Source organism: Erigeron canadensis, chromosome 2 (genome assembly GCF_010389155.1).
Source record: "Erigeron canadensis isolate Cc75 chromosome 2, C_canadensis_v1, whole genome shotgun sequence".
Taxonomy (NCBI): Eukaryota; Viridiplantae; Streptophyta; class Magnoliopsida; order Asterales; family Asteraceae; genus Erigeron; species Erigeron canadensis.
In genome coordinates this window covers 31,619,057-31,640,162 of record NC_057762.1, presented here as the reverse complement: position 1 = coordinate 31,640,162, position 21,106 = coordinate 31,619,057, and the positions used below count along the sequence as shown (strand labels likewise).

The 21,106-nt window shown below is 30.1% G+C and overlaps 1 protein-coding gene across 1 annotated transcript; it reads right to left on the bottom strand.

Annotated features, from left to right (window-relative positions):
- Positions 1-18,962: 18,962 nt before the first annotated feature.
- Positions 18,963-20,783, bottom strand: LOC122587197 (cytochrome P450 77A2-like). Its single transcript, XM_043759299.1, has one exon. It carries the CDS (start codon positions 20,730-20,732, stop codon positions 19,230-19,232), a length of 1,503 nt encoding a protein of 500 aa, XP_043615234.1. The 5' UTR covers positions 20,733-20,783; the 3' UTR covers positions 18,963-19,229.
- Between the last annotated feature and the right edge of the window lie 323 nt (positions 20,784-21,106).

Below are 21,106 nucleotides of genomic sequence, written 5' to 3'. Positions count from 1 at the left end.
TCTCCACCACCTACAGTCTTCACCATACTGTCGTCGTCACGACCACCGCCGCATTGCGCGTGTACGATGCTAGTAAATTATTAAGGAATGTATCTTCAAAGTATTTTTGGAAAAAAGTTGTGACAATGTCATATTTTTTTAAAAGGATTTTTGTTGTGATTATAAATGTCTTATAGTTTTGTATTGCTTATAAAGAAAAAAATCCTCTTAAATGCTTAATAAAAACCATAATTTTATATTGAAAACAAAATTCTTTATTCTATCATTTTCTTTGTTAATCCAATAATTAAACTTAATTTATAAACTATTATGTTAGTTTATTTACTATTTAATAAGAAAAATTATTTTGTGTTTTTAAATTTTAATTAAAATATTTGTGTTGAACTCGGGTTAATTAACTAATTTATAAATAAAAAAAAAATTGTAATAAAGTAACCATATTAAAAATAATTCCATGTGACATAACCATGACTTTCTATAGTTGATACTTTCCATATAAGAATAATATTATAACATCACTTAATTTTTATTTTTTATATTGTTTGATATTTTTCAACCGTTTAAAAAAAAAGTTTTAAATTTTTATAAATAGTATCATACCATGATGGTTAGATAAAAAAAAAACTTTTATCATAAGTTTAACGATTCTAATCTTTTATCGCTTTGCTAAATAGAAAATACTTTTAATGATATTATCTATGTTATTTAGGGTAAATTACAAAAATCATACCTGGGTATGTTTAAAACTACACTGGTCATACCTATAATTTAAAAATTACGCGAGACATACCCATCATTGTCAAAAACTTACACTGACAATACCTATCGTTGACGGTCGTCTATTTGGCCGTTAAGTTAAGTCACTTGCCGTACATTTGAGGTATCAAAATCGTAATTTCATGTATATTTCAGGTATCATCTGTGTAATTTACTCTTATATAAAATTATTAAGATATTTATATTTATATTTCATTTATTAAAGTGGGTAGATATTCTATATTAAAATTCACACACACACACACACAACTTTCATAATTAATTTCATAATCTACCCAACTTAATAACTGAAGTATAAATAAAACTCTAAAATTCTTAATAACTAGTTTATTACCTGCGTAACACGCGAGAATTTTATAATTTTTTATATTGAAAAGCTTTTAATATCTGAAAACTATTAATATTTAAAAAAAATAATTATAAACCTATAAACCACAATTATAATATCATATTCATTGTGAAGGAAAAACATGTCAACAAATAATGTTTTCTTAATAAATTTTTATTAGAGTAAATTACACTGATAATACCTAAAGTATACACGAAATTACAATTTTGATACCTGACATACACGGCACGTGACTTGACTTAACGGTCAAATAAACGACCGTCAGCGATAGGTATGGTCAGTGTAAGTTTTTGATAATGATAGGTATGTCTCGTGTAATTTTTAAATTGTAGGTATGACCAGTGTAATTTCAAATAAACCTCAGGTATGATTTTTGTAATTTACCCTTTTATTTATAAAAAAATTATATAGCTCTACCACAATCAATTTGATAATCAAGCTTTAAAAAAAATATTTACATTCTCGATTTTTATATCAAAACAAATATTCATTGTTTCAAATGTGTAATTGCAAATTGTTAAAAATTAGCAAGCAAGTTTTTGAATATTTCAATTTTTACAATATTTTAATTTCTTATTTTAATGTTTCTATTGTATATTTCAAATCAAACTTATTGTCTCAAAATTATTTTTATGATTAATTCACTTGGCTTTTATATTTTAAAACTTGCAAAAAAACTTGTGACAAAAAATATCTATTTTTCTTTACGAGTTTTTGACATTAAGTTTATTAATTTTATGCTAATTAACTCTAATAATGATTATATATCTAAAAGCTTATAAAAATTATCATATTAATGTTGAGGCCGAGTATCACTCTAGTTGATAAGCTAGCGTATCTAGTAACTAATCTTATTAGCAACAAACTCTAGTTGATAAGCTAGCATATCTAGTAACCAATCTTATTAGCAACAATTTTTTTTCTTTCTAAATGGTGTTACAAAGAATAAAGTAACTACTTTATATATACAATAAACAAATGGTCGGTCATGTGAGGGGTGTCACTGTAGCAACAACATTTATTTGCGCTCCACCGACTTAAATGATAATCCCCAATCACACACATCTTCTCTCTGCTTTCCTTCTTTCGTCTTCATCTTTCTTTTAAGTCTTGTTCTCCTAAATCTTATTTTCAAATCTTCACCATGTCATTACGGTTGTTAGTATTTATTGTAACTATAACACACACATTTAGTTTTGTACCATCGGTTTTGATTAATGCTTTTCGAGTGTTGGATCTCACTCACGACCTCCTCATGATCAGCCTCAAATAGGAAGAGGAAACTGTAGAATGATAATTTGGAACAGCTCTCCGAGTCACCTTCTTATAAGGTTCGTTTTTGTTTGACACTTTTCCAGGTTTTATTTGATATATGTGTTTGTGTGGCCTGAGATTTTCTGATTAGGAATGGCTTGTTTGTGTTGATTTACTTGATGTAGTTTGATTTGGGGTTGGGTTATTTTGAGAGAGGTAAACGGGCTTTTGAGAATGGGAAGCTTTGAATGTTGTAGCACAGTGTGTACATGACTGCAATCGGGCACGAAACCGTCGCTATGACTTAAGTATCTAATTGGGCTTATGTAAATTAGAATAAGTTGAAACGGGGAAATGAAAAAAATATTCTATGCAATATAACGATTTATTAGTATGAAGCTAATAAGGAATTCAATAAATGGTTCTGTTGCATATAATATCTTTTCCATTTTTCCGATTTAACTCACCCTACTTTATATAAGCGTCAATTAAGTACTTAAGTCACATCGATGATTTCGTGTCCGATTGCAGTCATGTACACACTGTTACAACATTCAAACCTTCCCATTCTCAAAAACCCGTTTACCGCTCTCAAATAAGTCAACCAAACCAAGCCCCAAATCAAACTGCATTTAGTAAACCAACACAAACAAACTAATCCTAATCATAATATCACAAATTACACAACACATGAATCAAACTGAAACCCGAAAAACCGTCAAACAAAAATAAACCTTATAAGAAGGTGACTTAAGAGCTGTTCAGATTATCCTTTTACAATTTCCTATTCCTATTTGCCGGCTGATTATGAGGAGGTTGTGAGTGAGACCCAACACCGGAAAAGCATCAAACAAAACCGCTGGTAGAAAACTACCCGTTTGTGTTATAGTTACTGTAAAATACTGACAAATGGTTAAGACTTAAAAAGAAGATTTAGAAGAAGACTTAAAAAGATGAAGACGAAAGAAGGAAGGCAGATATAGAAGATTTGTGTGATTGGGATTATCATTCAAGTCGGTGGAGCCCAGAAAAAAGAACAAATAATATAGTTGCGCGCTATAATACTTGCTACAGTGACACCCTCACATGGCCGATCGACCATTTCCTTTGTTGGATATATAACTAGATTATTGTCCCGCATAATACGCGAGTAAATATACTTACATACATCAAAAATATAATTTTTTTAAAGTAATAATTAATGAATTAAATAATTTAATTTCACTTTATTAACATTTGATTTTTTGATCTTGAAAATTTCACAAACATTTATTGTATTGTTCATTAAGTCTTACTGATTCAATAAATTATTCAATGCCAAAAGTTATTGCTTATCCATGTCATCACAAATATCTCGATGTCATTCGGATTTTCATGTCATGTCATGAAAAATGTGACACATGACACATTCTTTCGATAGTGTCAAGACATACAACCTTCTAAATTGAGTTGCAAGGTTACCACCATTAAACCAATGATCATTCCAGAATGTTTTCTTATTTTCACTCCTTCTTTAATAACATCTTAAGGGGTTAGCAATCGAGTGTGCCTCAAGGAATGAGGAACATATATTTGTCCATGTATTATTACCATTTGTTTTACATAGGAATGCAAACTCAGAAACATGAATCACATGGATGATTTCAAACCTCATGGCATCCAAGTTTGGAACCATATGTCATATTCATGATATATATGGATGGAGTCCGACTCCAATTTTGTACAATGTAATCTTTTTTAATGGTATATTTGTATTTTTTTCCCCTACAAAATATTAATATATAAAGAATACATACAAACGTTGACTTTGTTGTCATAAGTCTTTTATTTGAAAGTACATCACTTGGTTGGAAACATTAGTCTTGAGATAAACCTCTCTATTGGTAGAGTAAAAATTTTGAAAGTTTTGATTTTTAATAGAATAGGGAAAAAAATGTTTTTTTTTGTTTGGGCAAATATACACTACATTGATAATATAGTTGTATGTAAAAACGTTATATTTTTTTCAAATTCTTTTATAACAGTAATCACAATAGTCATGCATATTTACAAGCTAAATCATACATCATTAATTTCGATAATTTATTTTACTTTGTTAAAAAGTGTGCAACTTCTCCGTCACCACATGCTCCAAAATTGTTGATCAATGTTAAAAGTTGATGTTCCCAAAGTTTTCACTCACCTAAGCTAAAATTGGCCTTCTCCACACTGTCATTGATAATTTGACTAACCTGGACATTAGATATCAGGTGTTACGACATTATTAATATTCAATTTTACTTTATTATGGTTTGAAATATAGCTTACTATTTTTATTAGTAGAAACTTAATCTGTATATTTTAAATGAAACATATCTTGGATATTTCAATTAAAATATGCTTTGTTATATATATATATATTAACTATTATTCTATTGGATAAGATATAAGATAAAGAGTATTATTTTATTATTATCTTTAAAAATATATTAAAGAGAAATCTTAATTCATTTTTGAAGAAGTATGGACCATTATATGAATTTTAACTTTTTATTTACATTTATTAGATCAAATGATGATGATGATGTATACCTTATTTAACCCTTTGATTTAATTTTATTTTATTAAATTTAAGTTATTATTACTTCCTTATATAAGACATTAATAATTAATGTTTTTAATGATATAATTATAAGAACTAATATTTTTGTATTTTACATCATTTTTTTATCTTTAAAATTAATTTTTATTGTTATTTCAATAAAAAAAAAATTTTTTTTTTTTAATGTAATACGTTTCTATTAAGTTATATTTTGTATAGGATTTTTATCATATAACGAATAAAATTTGGTTATAAGAATTTTTGTATAGGATTTTTATCATATAACGTTTTTATTAAATCAATGTTTTAAAAAGTAGACCGGAGTCAAACCGGCCTTCTTAATAAAAAAAACTAAAAAAAATATGGATTCTATAGTAAGCTATCACAATTATATATCTAGAAAATAGTTTTATGAAAATTGCAATGATATTATGAATAATTTTAAGTTTGATTAACACAACATGCGATATATAAATTGATAATTAATTTGCTAAGTAATTTTAGTGTATAACTAAATTATCCGGATGAATGAAAGATATTCAAAGAAACGAAAACCTTATTTAGCGAGCCCTCTAATAAATGTTGTATCCAATTTTCAAAACTGTGGTTAAATAACGCACAAATATATATGAGAAACAATGACTAAGGTTTGTTACAAAAGCGAACTTTATGCCTAAAAACGAACCGTCTGATAACTGTTAACCAGAATTTAATCGAAGACTAAAATAACTTTATGTTTTCTAGTTGTTTAATTCTTATCTGGTTAAATATTTGTCAACTTATGATATTTTCAAATTTTAACATGTCATTTATTATATATGTTTCCTGCGTATTATTCGGGTATTAATCTAGTTCGGATATATATTAGCTATTAATATATTGAATATATAATAATTAAAATTATTGGGTAAAATGTGTAAATTTGTGATGGAAAACCAAAAAGTGTAAAATTAAATTTAAAGGAGTATTTTTTGTATAATCATAAAAAATATAAGTATTAATATTATCATTTAAGAAAGATAAAATAATTAAATTTGATCGAAGACTAAAATAACTTCATGTTTTCTAGTTGTTTAATTCTTACCTGGTTAAATATTTGTCAACTTATGATATTTTCAAGTTTTAACATGTCATTTATTATATATGTTTCCCGCGTATTATTCGGGTATTAATCTAGTTCGGATATATATTGGCTATTAATATATTAATATATTGAATATATAATAATTAAAATTATTGGGTAAAAAGTGTAAATTTGTGATTGAAAACCAAAAAGTGTAAAATTAAATTTAAGGGGGTATTTTTTGTATGATCATAAAAAGTATAAGTATTAATATTGTCATTTAAGAAAGATAAAATAATTAAATTTGATCTAATGATTTTAAATCAAAGATGTAATTCATCCAAGGATTCTTGTTTGTTTAGGAAAGAATTTATCATTTTTTATATACATATTGGTAGATTTGGTTATTCGTCAGGTTTTATTTCTTTTACTTGGGTTGTGGGTTTGGTTTGATAATGACCCAATTGGGACACAAGATCATCTTTTAATGACTTCATATGTTTCAAGGGTGTTTGGATGACTAATAATGTGATATGATATCAAACATATCGTTCAAAACTGAATATAGGATAGTATTGTAAGATCATCTCATTCTCATTATAGCATAGACAAATTATTTCCTATACCCTTTTGATTTCGATTAAAAAAGGAAAAGAATTGCCATTCCCTGACATGAAATAAGAAACATATAAACATGCAGCTGCTTGGTGGTGTTGAAGACAAGTTCCGGTTGCCGGCCATTTGTTGTTTATGATGATCATATTGCAGTATTGATACTACCTCTTCTTAGCTTATCAGCTTAGGCATCTTGCAAGTTTTTAGTTTGAGGGTTTACCATCAACTGCTCCAAGATTTCGATTATATGTGTCTTAGTAGTAACCAGAAGTGGAGTATAAACATGATAAGTGAGTGTTTGATTATCACATGTTACGACGTACCTAAGATTTCAAAGATTGTTTGAAACTTTTGCAAATAATTGTACTGTTTTGAAGTTATCCGAGTTCTACCTATTGCATCTTAAACTCCAAATAAATTATTTCAGTAAAATCGTTAAATCGGAATTTTAAATTGTTTTTTAAAACATGAAAGGTGAAAAGGATTCCAATAACACAAGATGGAGATGTGTATGTGATATTTATAGATGATTATTTGCAGTACCCTTGTATTCGGACTCGTTGATCTTCGTCGTGAAGGGACATGTCGCAAACGCCTTAATCCGTGGAACGTTTTAGTTTACAATACCAAAACGGCTAAAATTTGTTAGTTTAAGCATTTCAAATAATGGGATGAAACACGAAAAGGTAGGCAAGTATCATTTTAATTGTTTATGTATCTTATTTTACTTATCAATCACACTTTTTCTATAAGCACTTTAGAAAATCGGACGAAGTAGGAATAGGTACTTCAGAAAAAGTATGATCGTTTGATAAGGTAATATAAGATATGTAAACCATTAAAGTGATGCTGGCCTTTTGCTTGGTTCTATTTTTGAAATGCTTGAACCCATAGATTTAGCTGTTTCATTATTGCAAACTAATGTGTTTCATGGATTAAGGCAACCATGGCAGACCCCTTCACGATGCAGATCCACGAGTCCCAATACAAGAGTTCTGCAAATAACTAGTTCGCATTTACGTCTCCAATCTCCATCATGTGTTATTCAAATACTTTTCACCGTTCAAGTTTTTTAAGGTAACGAAAATAATTTTAACTGAAAAGTTCACCCACTTTTGGGTCTTTCGATTCTGGTGATGTGTTCAATCAAAGTATGCTGAGTGCTGACATAGCTTAAACGTTATATAGTAGATACCATCATCGATATGAGCACCACTAAACTGACTGATGAACAGGGACTTGTTGCTCATCCACAATTTGATGCATTCAGGTGGGAACTTATATCCCGCATCAAACATCCTGATTGCAACTTCTGAACCTGCTACTTTCCCTCCATATACCTTGCTCTTAACATTTACGGTGTTATTCTAGTTGATTTGAAACGGGTCATCAATGATTCTGTTGAAAAACATATCATCTTTGACTTCGGATCTTCTTGGATTTAAACTTCTCACAACGCTTCTTGAAAGAATCTTCGTCAAATTCATGATATAAATCTAAAACATTGCCCCTTTCATGTAGACAAGCTTTGAATTCAAAATATTTTAAGCTCTAACAAAGTGTTTGTATCTCATGATCAATTCATTGAATTGCATATCTTGCTTGATGGCCCGGCTTTTCAAGAAATTTTGGATCATTCGATTTTGCTATCTTTCCTGGACTAAAATGACTAGTAAGATAACTTTTAGCAACACTTTTTGATCTCCAGCCTCCTTCAATATCATCCCGAGGGGAAAATGGTTTTTTAAAAGATAGTTAGATTTAGATATATAAGCTACCCAAATGATAACAGGTTAACATCAATGATTTTTAAAAAATTAGGTTATCCTATGAGTTTGGCCCTATTGTAGACAAGCTATATCTGGTTTCAACCTATTAAGATTTGACTTAATCTTTCACATTAAAATCATAGATGAAAGCGAATACAGACCAGGTTATAATTTGACCTAAAGTAGAAATCCATATGTTTCAACATATTATCTAACCAGACACATTAGGTTTAAAAAGTTACATGTTTTGACCCGTTATCCAACCCGCGAATCCACTGCCACCTCGAGAAAAGTATGTAGTAGTAAAGTGCCTATGCATCTTTTCATTGTGTCTAATCTTGCAGCAATACATAGGTGTATCTCATAAAGTCAATTTCGAAGAAAAAAACCCAAGCTTACTATTAGACGATGACTATTAGACTATAACATGGCGGATGAGTTCATCACACAATGCCTAATTAACCAGACCACAAATGAGTTACATATTACTCGTAAAGTTTATAATTCGGGACAATAAGAACATTAATGGAATTTATATAAGGAAATAGTCATATACTACCTTTTTATCAGTCAGTTTATCTTTCTATTCATTCCTCGCAACCTCAACCTCATAGCGAGTACGCACAATCGCATTGACTCGCATTAACTAATCTAAAAAAATGGTTTGATCACGAATGTAACATATCATAAAAAACACAAACATATCTTATCCTTGAACACAAGACGCTCCCAAAATACCATGGCTATCAAAAAAGCCAAATTTGACTACCCATTATTACATTTTGAGGCTACTTGTTCAAGTAAAAAACTTAAGACCAACATATTTAGCTATCGATATACACCATGGATTTCTTGTCTGCTGATGTCAAATTGATAACATTATGTATGGCCTGGAGCGGGGCAAAAGATTTTTTTTTTTTTTTGTTCATAATGTAAGTATCAAGACTTACGAATGAAATCAGAGGATTTAAATACAAATTTATATAAAGTTAATACACTCTCAGTCTCATTTTAAATGTCATAGTATGACATTTGGAGTCATTTTTCTTAAACTTTTACCTTAAATATTTTTGTTTGTGTTATATAACATTTGATGTAAAATATATGAATTAATTGAGTATTAAAATTATTTTTCACTAATATAACTTTCATTAAGTTTCATATAATAGGCACAAAAAATTTTAAGGTCAAAGTAGCGAAAAAAAAAAAACTCTAACAAGTAATATTTAAAATAGGACAGATAAAGTATTAAATATATCTATGGAGAAAAAAAAGTGTTTAGCGGGCTGAAACTATACCTATGGAGAAAAAAAGTCTTTAATTGATGCGTTTCACTATAGTCAAAAGATTTTAGACTTTGGAGTAAAAGATCTCATGTATCAAATCCTAAACTTTACAAGGACCCGGCTCAACAGAGTCTCGGGACAGGTTTTATGTTAGCGTGTTAGGTTGGTTCTGGTTAGGATTGTTTTCAATGTCCAATAAGCATTCTAGGACCCAATGGTTTATGAACTGGGCCTGGCCTCATTCATGAATGAGTAGAGCAGCCTTAGTTTCAAAATTAAGATAAAGTTAAACGCGTTTGTCTTCTACATCGTTTTTACTATACTAGTATAGTGAAACGGATAAATAAATGAATTGAAAAGAGTTACAGCGTAGTATTTAGTTAATGTATATGCTTTTACATTTTTAGAACAAAACAAACGGAGATCATCTGAATATTTGTGCAGGGTAATCAAATGGCAAAAGATCATTACCGTGTAAACACAATACGAATGAACACTATTTTGTTTACAGATTTTGTAATAAGAAAAAGTAATATGATTTCAACAACGGTACGTGACTAGAAACTTAAATTTTTTATTAGTATTTTTATTTTGCTTTCAAGAAATCATAAAAATATAATTATATTTGCTAAATTACACCAATACCATGTGTAAATTGAAATTCAAATGAGTACTCAACTAATTGTCTCATTTATATATTATATTTCTATTCTTAGCAATTTCTAGTTTTCCAATCATCAATTTCTTAAAATCCCTCTTTTAGAAAGTTGCATAAATCTTCATTCTTTTATATATATCTGATAATAACAAAATATTGATTAGTAAGTCCCAAACGTAGTTAATTGTCAAATTTAGAAAGTTTTCTTAAATATATGTATCACCCCGAAAGATAACTTCAAAAAGGGTCATTTCTCTATTCATTTTCATGTCTTAAAATATAGAAAGTATATTTAATATTGAATTGACGTCTTACCAATAAATATAAGCTTTTTAAACATCCCAGATAGTCAATCCAACCATTCAATGTGTCGAGTAGATGTCGAATTCAAATATATTTGTGTTTATAACTCTTGATGAGTAGCAAATCAAATAATATCACATTCATGTGATTATAAAATTAACAACGATATGATCGAAGCTACCATATATCTCATGCCTAACACCATAACATCATATCATATCAATAGTAATAATAATAATAAAAAAAATTTAAAATCTAGACCGACGACAACAACTAAATTTAAGAAATCATATATAGAGAATGATGATTAAGCTTGACCAATACATGCATATATGGTGTTTTTATTTAATTTGGACCCTCTAACAAATCTCTAATAACAATAACGTGAAATTGTATTGTGTATCTAACCATATTCAAAGGCAGGGCTAGTAGGGAACTAAAATTGTTTAATCCGTTCCAATTAACACAGTTTTTTTTGTGGGCTTTTCAACCAAAATGTTAAATCAACAGAAGCACATGTTATGTTGGAGATATAGGTACAACACATAAACGCAACATTACATTTGAGTTATATATATATATATATACTTATATCATGTTTATCCTTTTGGAATGCAGAATATGAAAGTGATGCTCTGGTTTATTATACGAGAGTCAACTTAAGTATATATGAAAAATGATTAACTAACTAATTAAATAACCTAAAATTTCTTCTAAAGAACACATGTCACAATTTTAAGGTTTTAAAAAGATTTTTAGGTTAATTTTATCCGATATCTTAGACCCAAACCGTTTAGATTATAAATTTAAATGAACACAGTCAAATTAACATCAACATTAACACTTGAATACATATATATAACTACCCAATATCATTACAAGTTTTCAAATTATAGATTTCAGATCCTAGTAAAAATATAATCCATTTAATTAATGCTTCTCGATCCAGCAGTTTGGTTGTGTTTTCGTAATTCATTGAGAATATATTTATTTAACTAATCTTTTTTCTTTATTCAAAATCTTTCACTTTATAAAAACTGTATACTCCGTATATATTAAAGAAATTTACTGAAGCTATTTTTCAGTAGACAGTGACTGGTGTTAAAAAATCATCCGGGGTTCAAAATGTTTCTGCCAATCTTTTCTTTGTTGCTTTTGTTAAAGTAGCATATATATGATCCTAATTAATTCCTAAGTCATAACACAAAATAAATAAATAATTAATCCTGAATGTCATTGGAAACATAACTACTTGTGTACACTAAAAAGTTAAAAATTCTTTTCTTTTGTTGAATTTTAGAACATCACTTCAACAAGAATCCATTAGATTAATCGTATCAGGTGAAGTGTCCCTTTGATCAAAATTTGGGGTTCATGAAATTATATTTTATTATTTTCTTTTCATATTTTTTTTTGTCGAACAGGGAAATTTTTATTAATGAAGATCTATTAACAAGATACTAGAGATCAAACCAAAGAAGTCAAGATATACAATAATACATAAGAAATAGCCAAACACAAACAGACATGACTCAAACAAAACTCAAAACTTTAACTGCGAGGATCGCAAGATGGGTTACGAAAAAAAAACTTTAACAACAAGAGAAAAACCCCATCAACGGAAGCCGAGCCACCGGTTTTCATTCCGTGATGTTTTTATTGCAATCCCATACAAGTCCCGAGACGGCGGAATGCAACACTTAACTAAAGCTAGAAGAGCACAAATTTTTATCATATGACTTGATAATCATTTTAGAATCTGTCTTTGAAGTTTAAACATGCAGTTTAGACACAACTATATATACTCTTATTTTTTAATAATATATAAAGGATACACTAGAAAAATTTAACTCATATTGGATATAAAGGGGATGTTACTGGATGCATTTGGGAATACTTTGATCTCATGGACGGTGATCCAAGATATGGTGGGACTTGGATACGCTTTGGATATAAACCTTAGTCGTACGAGCTTAGTCCTTAAAAAAGATTTTTTTTTATTGATTCTCGTAGTTCTTATCCTTATTTTTAGTTCTCACTTGATTAATTCATATATAGAGAGAGAAAAAAAAGTTGAGTATGGGGCTGTTATGCACCCAACTTGGGTGAAAAACCCCTCACATACTAATATTTTAATATTTTAAATAAATGCTCCCCCCCCCCCAAATGATTATTATGGTTTAAAAAAAAGGTATGTGAGGGGTTTTTCAGACAACTTAGGTGCCTAACAGCCTCATACTCTCTTTATATATATATATATATACACACACGAGTAATATATAATGGGAAAAGTGAATATAAAATTGTCCGGCACCTAAGCTTAGGTGTTGAACCCCTCATATACTAATTTTTTAATATCTGTTAAAATTTTAAATAAATCACATGGCCCCCATGAATTTTATAGATTAAAAAATGAATATGTGAGTGTTGCACACCTAAGCTTAGGTACCTAACAGCCTTAGGGGCAGTTTGGTTCACAGAATATTTTTGAAAAAATTAAAATTTACGAATTGGAATTTGAAGGAATTGAAATTTGAAACTTTTAAAATATGTCTTGTGTTTGGTTGACAGAATTAATGGAATTCTTCAAAAAGAATTAGAATATAATTTATATCAAATGACAAAATTACCTTTTGAAAATTTCTTACTTTAAAAATAAAGTACTAGCTTTTTATTACTTTAAATATTGTTTCTTGGCTCAATCAGGGGATCTCCTTTTTCTTATTTTCAATTGTAGCTTTCTCTACATATCAATACTTAGCCATCTTTTGATTATCTATGCGCCGAAATCAAATTAATATGTATATATTCCTAAAGATATATATATATATATAGGGGTAAGTTATTTTGAGAACTTTTAAAAAAAAAAAACTCAAAAACCATTTTGGACCACACATTATTTTCCTTTTTCTCTCTCTTCAATTAAATAATAAAATTCACCAAAATCATTCAAAATGTTCTAACTCACAAACCGTAAATCGTTAAACGAAACAAAAGGCATGGGTAGTCTTAAAATTTCGTCCTCTTTCATTAAAAATTCAATTCGATATACTTTTGACGACTTTTTAATTTTTGTTTTCTTTTTGGTAGTTACACGTAACTTACACATGTGTAGGTTGAACAAAAATTATGATTCGGAACGGGCTTCGCCTTTAAGGATATTCATAAACCAAAGTTAGTGGGGGTGATAGGTCATATAGGGTGATAGGTCATAGAGGGTGACAGGTCATAGGGGGTGACCAGTGAGGGGTGATCTACCTAACGGGCTCCGCCCTTAGCCGCTATTCCTCCGCCATGGACTGACGGGCTTCGTCCTTGGCTACCATGGCTCTGCCATGGATTGACGGGATCCGCCCTTGACCTTTATTGTTGTGTACATATGTTCATTTACTAATTTACATGTGAAAACAATGATCTTACACATGTGTAGGATGAACCTACACATGTGTAGGATGAACGCGATGAGAAAAAAAAACGAAAATTAAAATTATATCGAATTGTATCTTTAATGAAAGAGGACGAAATTTTAAGACTACCCATGCTTTTTGTTTCGTCTAACGATTTATGATTTGTGAGATAAAGCATTTTAAATGATTTGGGTGAATAATCTTATTTAATGGAAGAGAGAAAAAAAATGAGAAAATGAGTGGTCCAAAATTGTTCTCGCGTTCTTTTTTATTTGTAAGTTCTCAAATAACCCTTTCTCTCTCTCTCTCTATATATATATATATATATATATAGGGTAAAGTTATTTTGAGAACCATTTTTTTGCGAGAACCTTTGAGAACTTTTCAAATCAAGTCCAACCGATGATTGGTCTTTACAAGAAAATTGTTTTTTTGATTCTTTTCTGAATAACTTATGTGTAATTTTTAAGTTTATAATTGTGTGGATCATGGATTATCATCCGTTATACAATTATGTGAAGATTTGGATTCTTGATCACATGTTTACGAATATTGCTATGATCACATGTATGCAAGTCGATCACATGTAATCATAGCAATATTCGTGCACATGTGATCAAGAATCCAAATCTCCACAAAATTGTATAACGGATGATAATCCATGCCTCCACACAATTATAAACTTCAAAATTACACATAAGTTATTCAGAAAACAATCAAAAAATGATTTTCATGTAAAGAATAATCATCGGTTGGGATTTATTAGAAAAGTTCTCAAAGATTCTCGCAAAAAAAAGGGTTCTCTAAGATTTTGCAAAAAAAGAGACTTTCAAAATCTTTATGAGATTTTGATTTATTTTCTTTGAATTTTTTTGAAATTTTGACTTCCGCGTTACGTTTTGTGTCTTTTTTTTTTGTTGAGATTTTGACTTTTTTTTAGATTAAAAATACACTATTCAAAATTCAAAATCTTAATAAAAAGTCAAAATTAAAAAAAAAGTCAAAATCTCTATGAGATTTTCAAAATCTTGTTGCGATTTTTACTTTTTATTGCGATTTTGTTAAGTATTTTGTGAAAATTAAAAAAAAGTTGCTTAAATTGGTATATTTTTTCTAAAAATTGGGTACTCATGTTATTTTCTCAAATCTAAATTCCTTGTTCTAAGGAATGTGATGGAAAATATTAAATTTCAATTCCATCCTTTATACTAACCAAACATGATGAACAATGGAATTCAAATTCCATTCTAAAAAATTCCTATAAAATCCATGAACCAAACACCCTTTTATATTCCCATCCTCATATATAATTGTCACCCCAGATGCATTGTCAATCTTTAGTAAACAGACATCATTAATAATTAAGGACATGGTCGTAATTCGTAAACATGCAATCTCTATAATAAATAAAAGACAATGGTCTTTCAAAAGTATTTTTAGAAAAAAATATGATGTGGCAAATCTACAATTTCACTTAAAAGGTCTTTATTTTAATTATGATGTCATAAATAATTTATACTATTTTTAATTAAAAATAGGTCACTAAATGTTTATTTAAAGTTATTAATATTTTATTTACAAATAAAGAAAATTATTTTATATAGTATATAATATCTTTTATGTTTTGTTAATGGAATAGATACTTTATCAATATAGCATATTTTTTAGTTTTATAATTTTAATTAAATTGTCCGTCTTGAATCTGGGTAAATTCGCTAGTATGTATACAGGATGAAAGTTTTAAATGTATGAAAATTTGCGACTGGTCATAAAATATCTTTTCTATATTCTATTTTTTGTCCAAAAGTGTACTTTAAATAATTAAATGTAAAAAGGTAGTAAAAATGAGGGGAAAAAGGACTCACTTTATGTAAAAAAAACAAAAAGGGTAACAATGGAAGTACAAAGTTTTTATGAGGTGGAGCGAGAAAGTACTCTATTCCAACTTTTAAGACATGCTTATGTTATCTCATCGCAATTTTTAAGTAATATTTGGAAAATGTCATATAGGCTACTTCACACAAAATGAATAACATTAAAAAAAAAAAAAAAACTTTTAATTTCTTATATAAATTATGGGCAATAGAAAAAATGTGTTGTTCTCTTTGAGATGCGGAGGTTGTACTAATTTTACTATTAGTTTTTTAAGAAATGCAAAAAACACAAACAAATTACAATATATTTTTATAACGGTAAATTGTTATCATTAACGGGCTACTATTTATCCGATTTATTCCACGGCCCTTAAAAGAAATCCATCATAGGTGATAAAAAAAACTTCCGAGCCAACATGGAATCGCATGCAATATATTTGTCATACGTGAAATTTGAACTCATACATCTTTATCATTTGAAGTCATTAAATATTTAATCTCAACCACATAAATTAAAAATGATTGGTTTGTGTCTGATATTGTGTAGAAAAAACAATAATACAGAGATGATGTGAAGAAGGAAGAGGAGTGGTGTTTTAAAGTGGTATACCCTTACCTTCAATTAAATAGATTGATTTCGAGTTTCTTGAATTTGGTAGGTAAAACAATACTGAAGATTTTCAACATTTTATCAGAACGATTGATATATTTTGACTTTATTTTTTCGTGAAAATTCAAAACTATAGCTAAATTTTAGCATTTAAAGCATTTCATTATTGATTGTATAATATTCAGGCCCGTCCCGTCGATTTTAGATGCCATGCTCAATAATATATATTGGGCCCTCTAAACATAAAAAAATCCATCATATAATAAAAAGATAATATGTTACGATAAACGTTTTTTGCAATTAGATTATACTTGGAGAAATAAACTTATGTGATTAAGCATGTTCAAATATTATTTACTAAAAAATAAATAAAATCAGTCATATAACGTAAAAACTTAATATATCTTACGAGTATTAAAACTTATGTATAGGCATATTAAAGCAATCTTAACAAAGTTCTTAAATTTATATAGTAAAATGTAGCGATATTTATGCTTTGTATAAGACCTATTTACCTAATTTTAAATATAAGTATTCTGTATATACATTATAATAAAGTAAATGAATTAATTAATCTATATATAAAATAAAAGAAATTTAGTCACTTCAAAAGTGGTAGCAGTATAGCGAAACGTGTAGCACATTCTTTATAATTGTAATCTGAGCCAATATATATGGAGGATTAAACAAAAATTGGTGCTCACAAAAAATTAGTAAAAAAATGGTACCCTGCTCTAGTGCGCAGCTTGCGCTGGCTCATTACCGGGCCTGATAATATTGTAGAGGTTCCATGAAACATCTTTATGGCTAGAAGTCAGTCACCCAAATATATTTATTATTATGGCATTTAAAAACATTGAATTATTGATCGTACGATGTTATGGACTTATGATTTTATACCTTTTGGAAGGTAAATTTCGATTGTAATTTGGGTGTGGCGATTTAACAATGGGATGTTAACATATATTTTTTTAATTGGGTCTGTGCTATAGAGCTCAATCAAAGTAAAAATGTCTATTTCAAATACTTAATGGATGAAAAACCCTTTACTAATTTGTCTGAAAGAACCCTGTCTATTCAGACTTGAATCTAGATATACTTAAGTCAAACCCTCATAAAGGGGCTTTCTATGTTTATCACAAAACTTGAACACAAGAACTCTTAAATAGATAGGTGTCTTTTAGGGATGAGTACGGGTCGAAACCCGGTCTGACCCGCAAAAACCCGGCCCGACCCGCGACTCACGAGAGCATGAAAACGTGACCTGTGACCCGGACCGTGAAGGTTCGGACGGGTCATGACTTTTCTTCACACTTTTTTGGTTATTGTCTTCACCTGACCCGGCCCGGACCGACCCGTCCAACCCGTGACCCGCGAAAACACCAAAAGCTTGACCTGTGACTCGGCCCGTTAGGGCTTCGGGCCGGTTCCGGGTCGAACACGGATCAACGGTTTTTTTGCTCATCCCTAGTGTCTTTTCAACCATTGGGCTAATGCTTAAAGACAACTTGTGATTTTATATAACTTCATTTACTAATAATTCTTCTTACCCTAAGTAATATTTTATGGAACTACAGTATTACCACAATGTAAGGCATTTATATGTTACATCAAATTATAAGAACGATGTTTGGATATAAAAATGATGAAATACATTGTTTTTAGGTCATGGGATACCCCGAGTATTATATTACTCGTGCAACAAAAGATTTATGCAAATGGAAGAGTTCCATCACCGTGGAAATACATTATTTCATTTGATTTATAAAACTTTAAAAAATATTTGATATGTTTAAAAATGAAATAATAAAAGCTATACTTAACAAGTAAAAGTAGACACATAACAAAAAATCAAAATCAATTGTAAAGATCAGAAAAAACCGATATCAATGAGTGGGGTACCGATCACTGTTGGTCTTACCGAAATAAATCGCTAAGAAATTATGAGAAAATAGATTTAGTTTTGAAATTTCCAACATCTATACGAGGTGCGGATTAGCTAAGGTGGTTGACTTACATTATGTTTGGCATTATTTGAGCATACAATTAAACTTTTACATTCCCGAACAACCAACAACTATCATACAATTATCTTTTATGCAGTGGTGATATTAAATGGAACCATATCTTATATGTCTTATTCATTACATGTGTGCCATACCTTTTTATTGGTTTTTAATTATATAATAATACTTAAAAAAATTTTGCTGTTCTTAAAAAAAAAAAAAAAATACTTGAAATAATTTATAGAAATATGTTAGGTTTTAAATGTACTTTAGTAGCAAATTTTTTCCTAACTATTACTCCGTATAAAAGACACATAATTACATTTGAGGTTAAAGCTAAAAGAGGACTTTCGAAACAGAGTACTTACTATGAGATGGAGACCGTATATAATTTCCATAGCGATATTTAATTTAATACAAATACAATCACATTAAATAAAAAGAAGCAAGACAAGTAGACGACAATGTCCTAAATCAATATATGACATAACTTGACTCGTATTAGCAACACTAGATGTACTACTTTTAACCACTCTACTCATAAAGCCCTTTAAAATTTGTTTCCTGATACAAATAGTTTAAGGTTACAACAAATATTATTATATCACTAATTAATTAAAAATCAAACATAATTTAATATGTAAAACACAACCATAATCAAATAGAGTACCATATTTTTAAACCCTAGGTGTGATAGTAGCTCTAAGAGTGTTCTTCATCACAACCGTAAACTCCAATTTCTCACTAAAATCAACCTTACTATTTTCCGGCCATGATCTCCATTCGAATTCTTGAACCATCCTTGCAATCATGAGAGTTACATGGACCGTCGCCATCCCCAACCCCGGGCAAATCCTTCGTCCCACTCCAAATGGAATTAGTTTTATCCCAGCTGAACCAGTTATATCTGCGGTTTCACCACCAGTAAGAAACCTATCTGGGTTAAACCTTTCAGGATTGACCCAGAGTTTTGGATCATCGCTAATCCCGGGGAGATAAATCTCCACATTAGTACCAATCGGTATATCGTAGCCTGCAAGTTTTGCAGGCTCAATAACCGAATGTGTCAGTGAAAAATAAGTCGGGGGATGCTTTCTTAGCAACTCTTTGACAACCGCATTTAAATACGGCATTTTCTCAAGATCTTTCTCTTCAACTTTTCTCTCGCAACCCACAACCGACTTTATTTCTTCATAGAGTCGCGACTGGATTGTCGGGCTCTCGATAAACCTGGCGATCGCCCACTCGATGGCGGTCGCAGTCGTATCCGTCCCACCGTTCAGAAACTCCGAACATAGCGTTACTATTTCCGCATTAGTCGGTGGATCCTTCCTTCCTTCCACAGTCAAATCAAACAAAGTATCCAAATAAGAAAACTCCGCGGCCATGGCAAGGTGGTTTTTTAACGCGGATTTCCGCCTTTCAATAAAAGGAACTAACATCGCGATTTGTTGTTCCCTCACTTGCATCGCTCGCTTCCTTTGTTTCGAGAAAAAGGGCCTTAACAAAGGCAAATAATCATCTAGCCTTGGATCAAGCGTAATTAACACCGTTTTCATCATATCATCCATTTCTTCAATAGTTTTCTCATCCATTTCCACACCAAAACACATAGACAAAAGTATACAAAAAACCGCAAATCTTGCGTTTTTCAACACCCAAACCGCACCATCATTCGCCTTAGCCTCACTTTTCAACCTTTCAACTAACTTATCCATGGCCGTTACTCTAACATCTTTAAACGTACGTAATTTACTCGTACTAAGAGCATTTTGCACCATATTTCGTCTCAAAGATCTCCAAACGGGCCCATACAGGGCCGCGTTAACTGTAAACTTGTTGCAGCTAAACACAACTCGGGTCGGGTTTTCAGCTGGTCTGGTAGCGAAAACCTGACCCTTTTCAATTAATGCTTCATGAACCAAATCCGCTTGGGACAATATAATCATGGTTCGCGTACCCATTTTAAGAGTAATAATAGGACCATAAATTGGTAACAACTCTCTAACATATTGAAAAAATGGTTTGCCCGAACCCGCAACTTGTAAAAGGTTGCCAACTATGGGCCAACCGGGCGGGCCGGGAGGGAGGTTAAGGCGGCGTTTGGGGCGGGCGAGGAAGAGAATTATGGTTATGATGGAAAAAAGTGTAGAGAAGATGGTGATGTAAGAAAGCTCCATTTTGAGAGAGAGAAAAAAGAGAGAGATGAAGAATTAGAATTGAATATGGGAAGTGTGAGATATCAAGTAGTGTTTAAGAAAGGAGTGAAGGATGCATGAATTTACAGGTGAAGGGTGGTGTAATTAAGACACAATATCATATATGTATGTATTGGAAATCTTCCAACTAAATTACACATAGAAATACAAATCTATTGGCTTTGATATATATGAAATAGTTTCAAGAAGTGTCAAAACAAGGTTCGTCGGTTAGGTAATCAGTAACCGGTCAAATTAATGTTTGGTATAAATAATGTAGTCTTCTATACATAATAAATGTTTTGTTATTTTGTTGGTAATTAATTTATGCATTTTAGGTTAAAATTACACTTCAT

Excerpts from the sequence above, each read along its gene's own strand:
- LOC122587197 (XM_043759299.1), bottom strand. The coding sequence starts at position 20,732 with ATGGAGCTTTCTTACATCACCATCTTCTCTACACTTTTTTCCATCATA.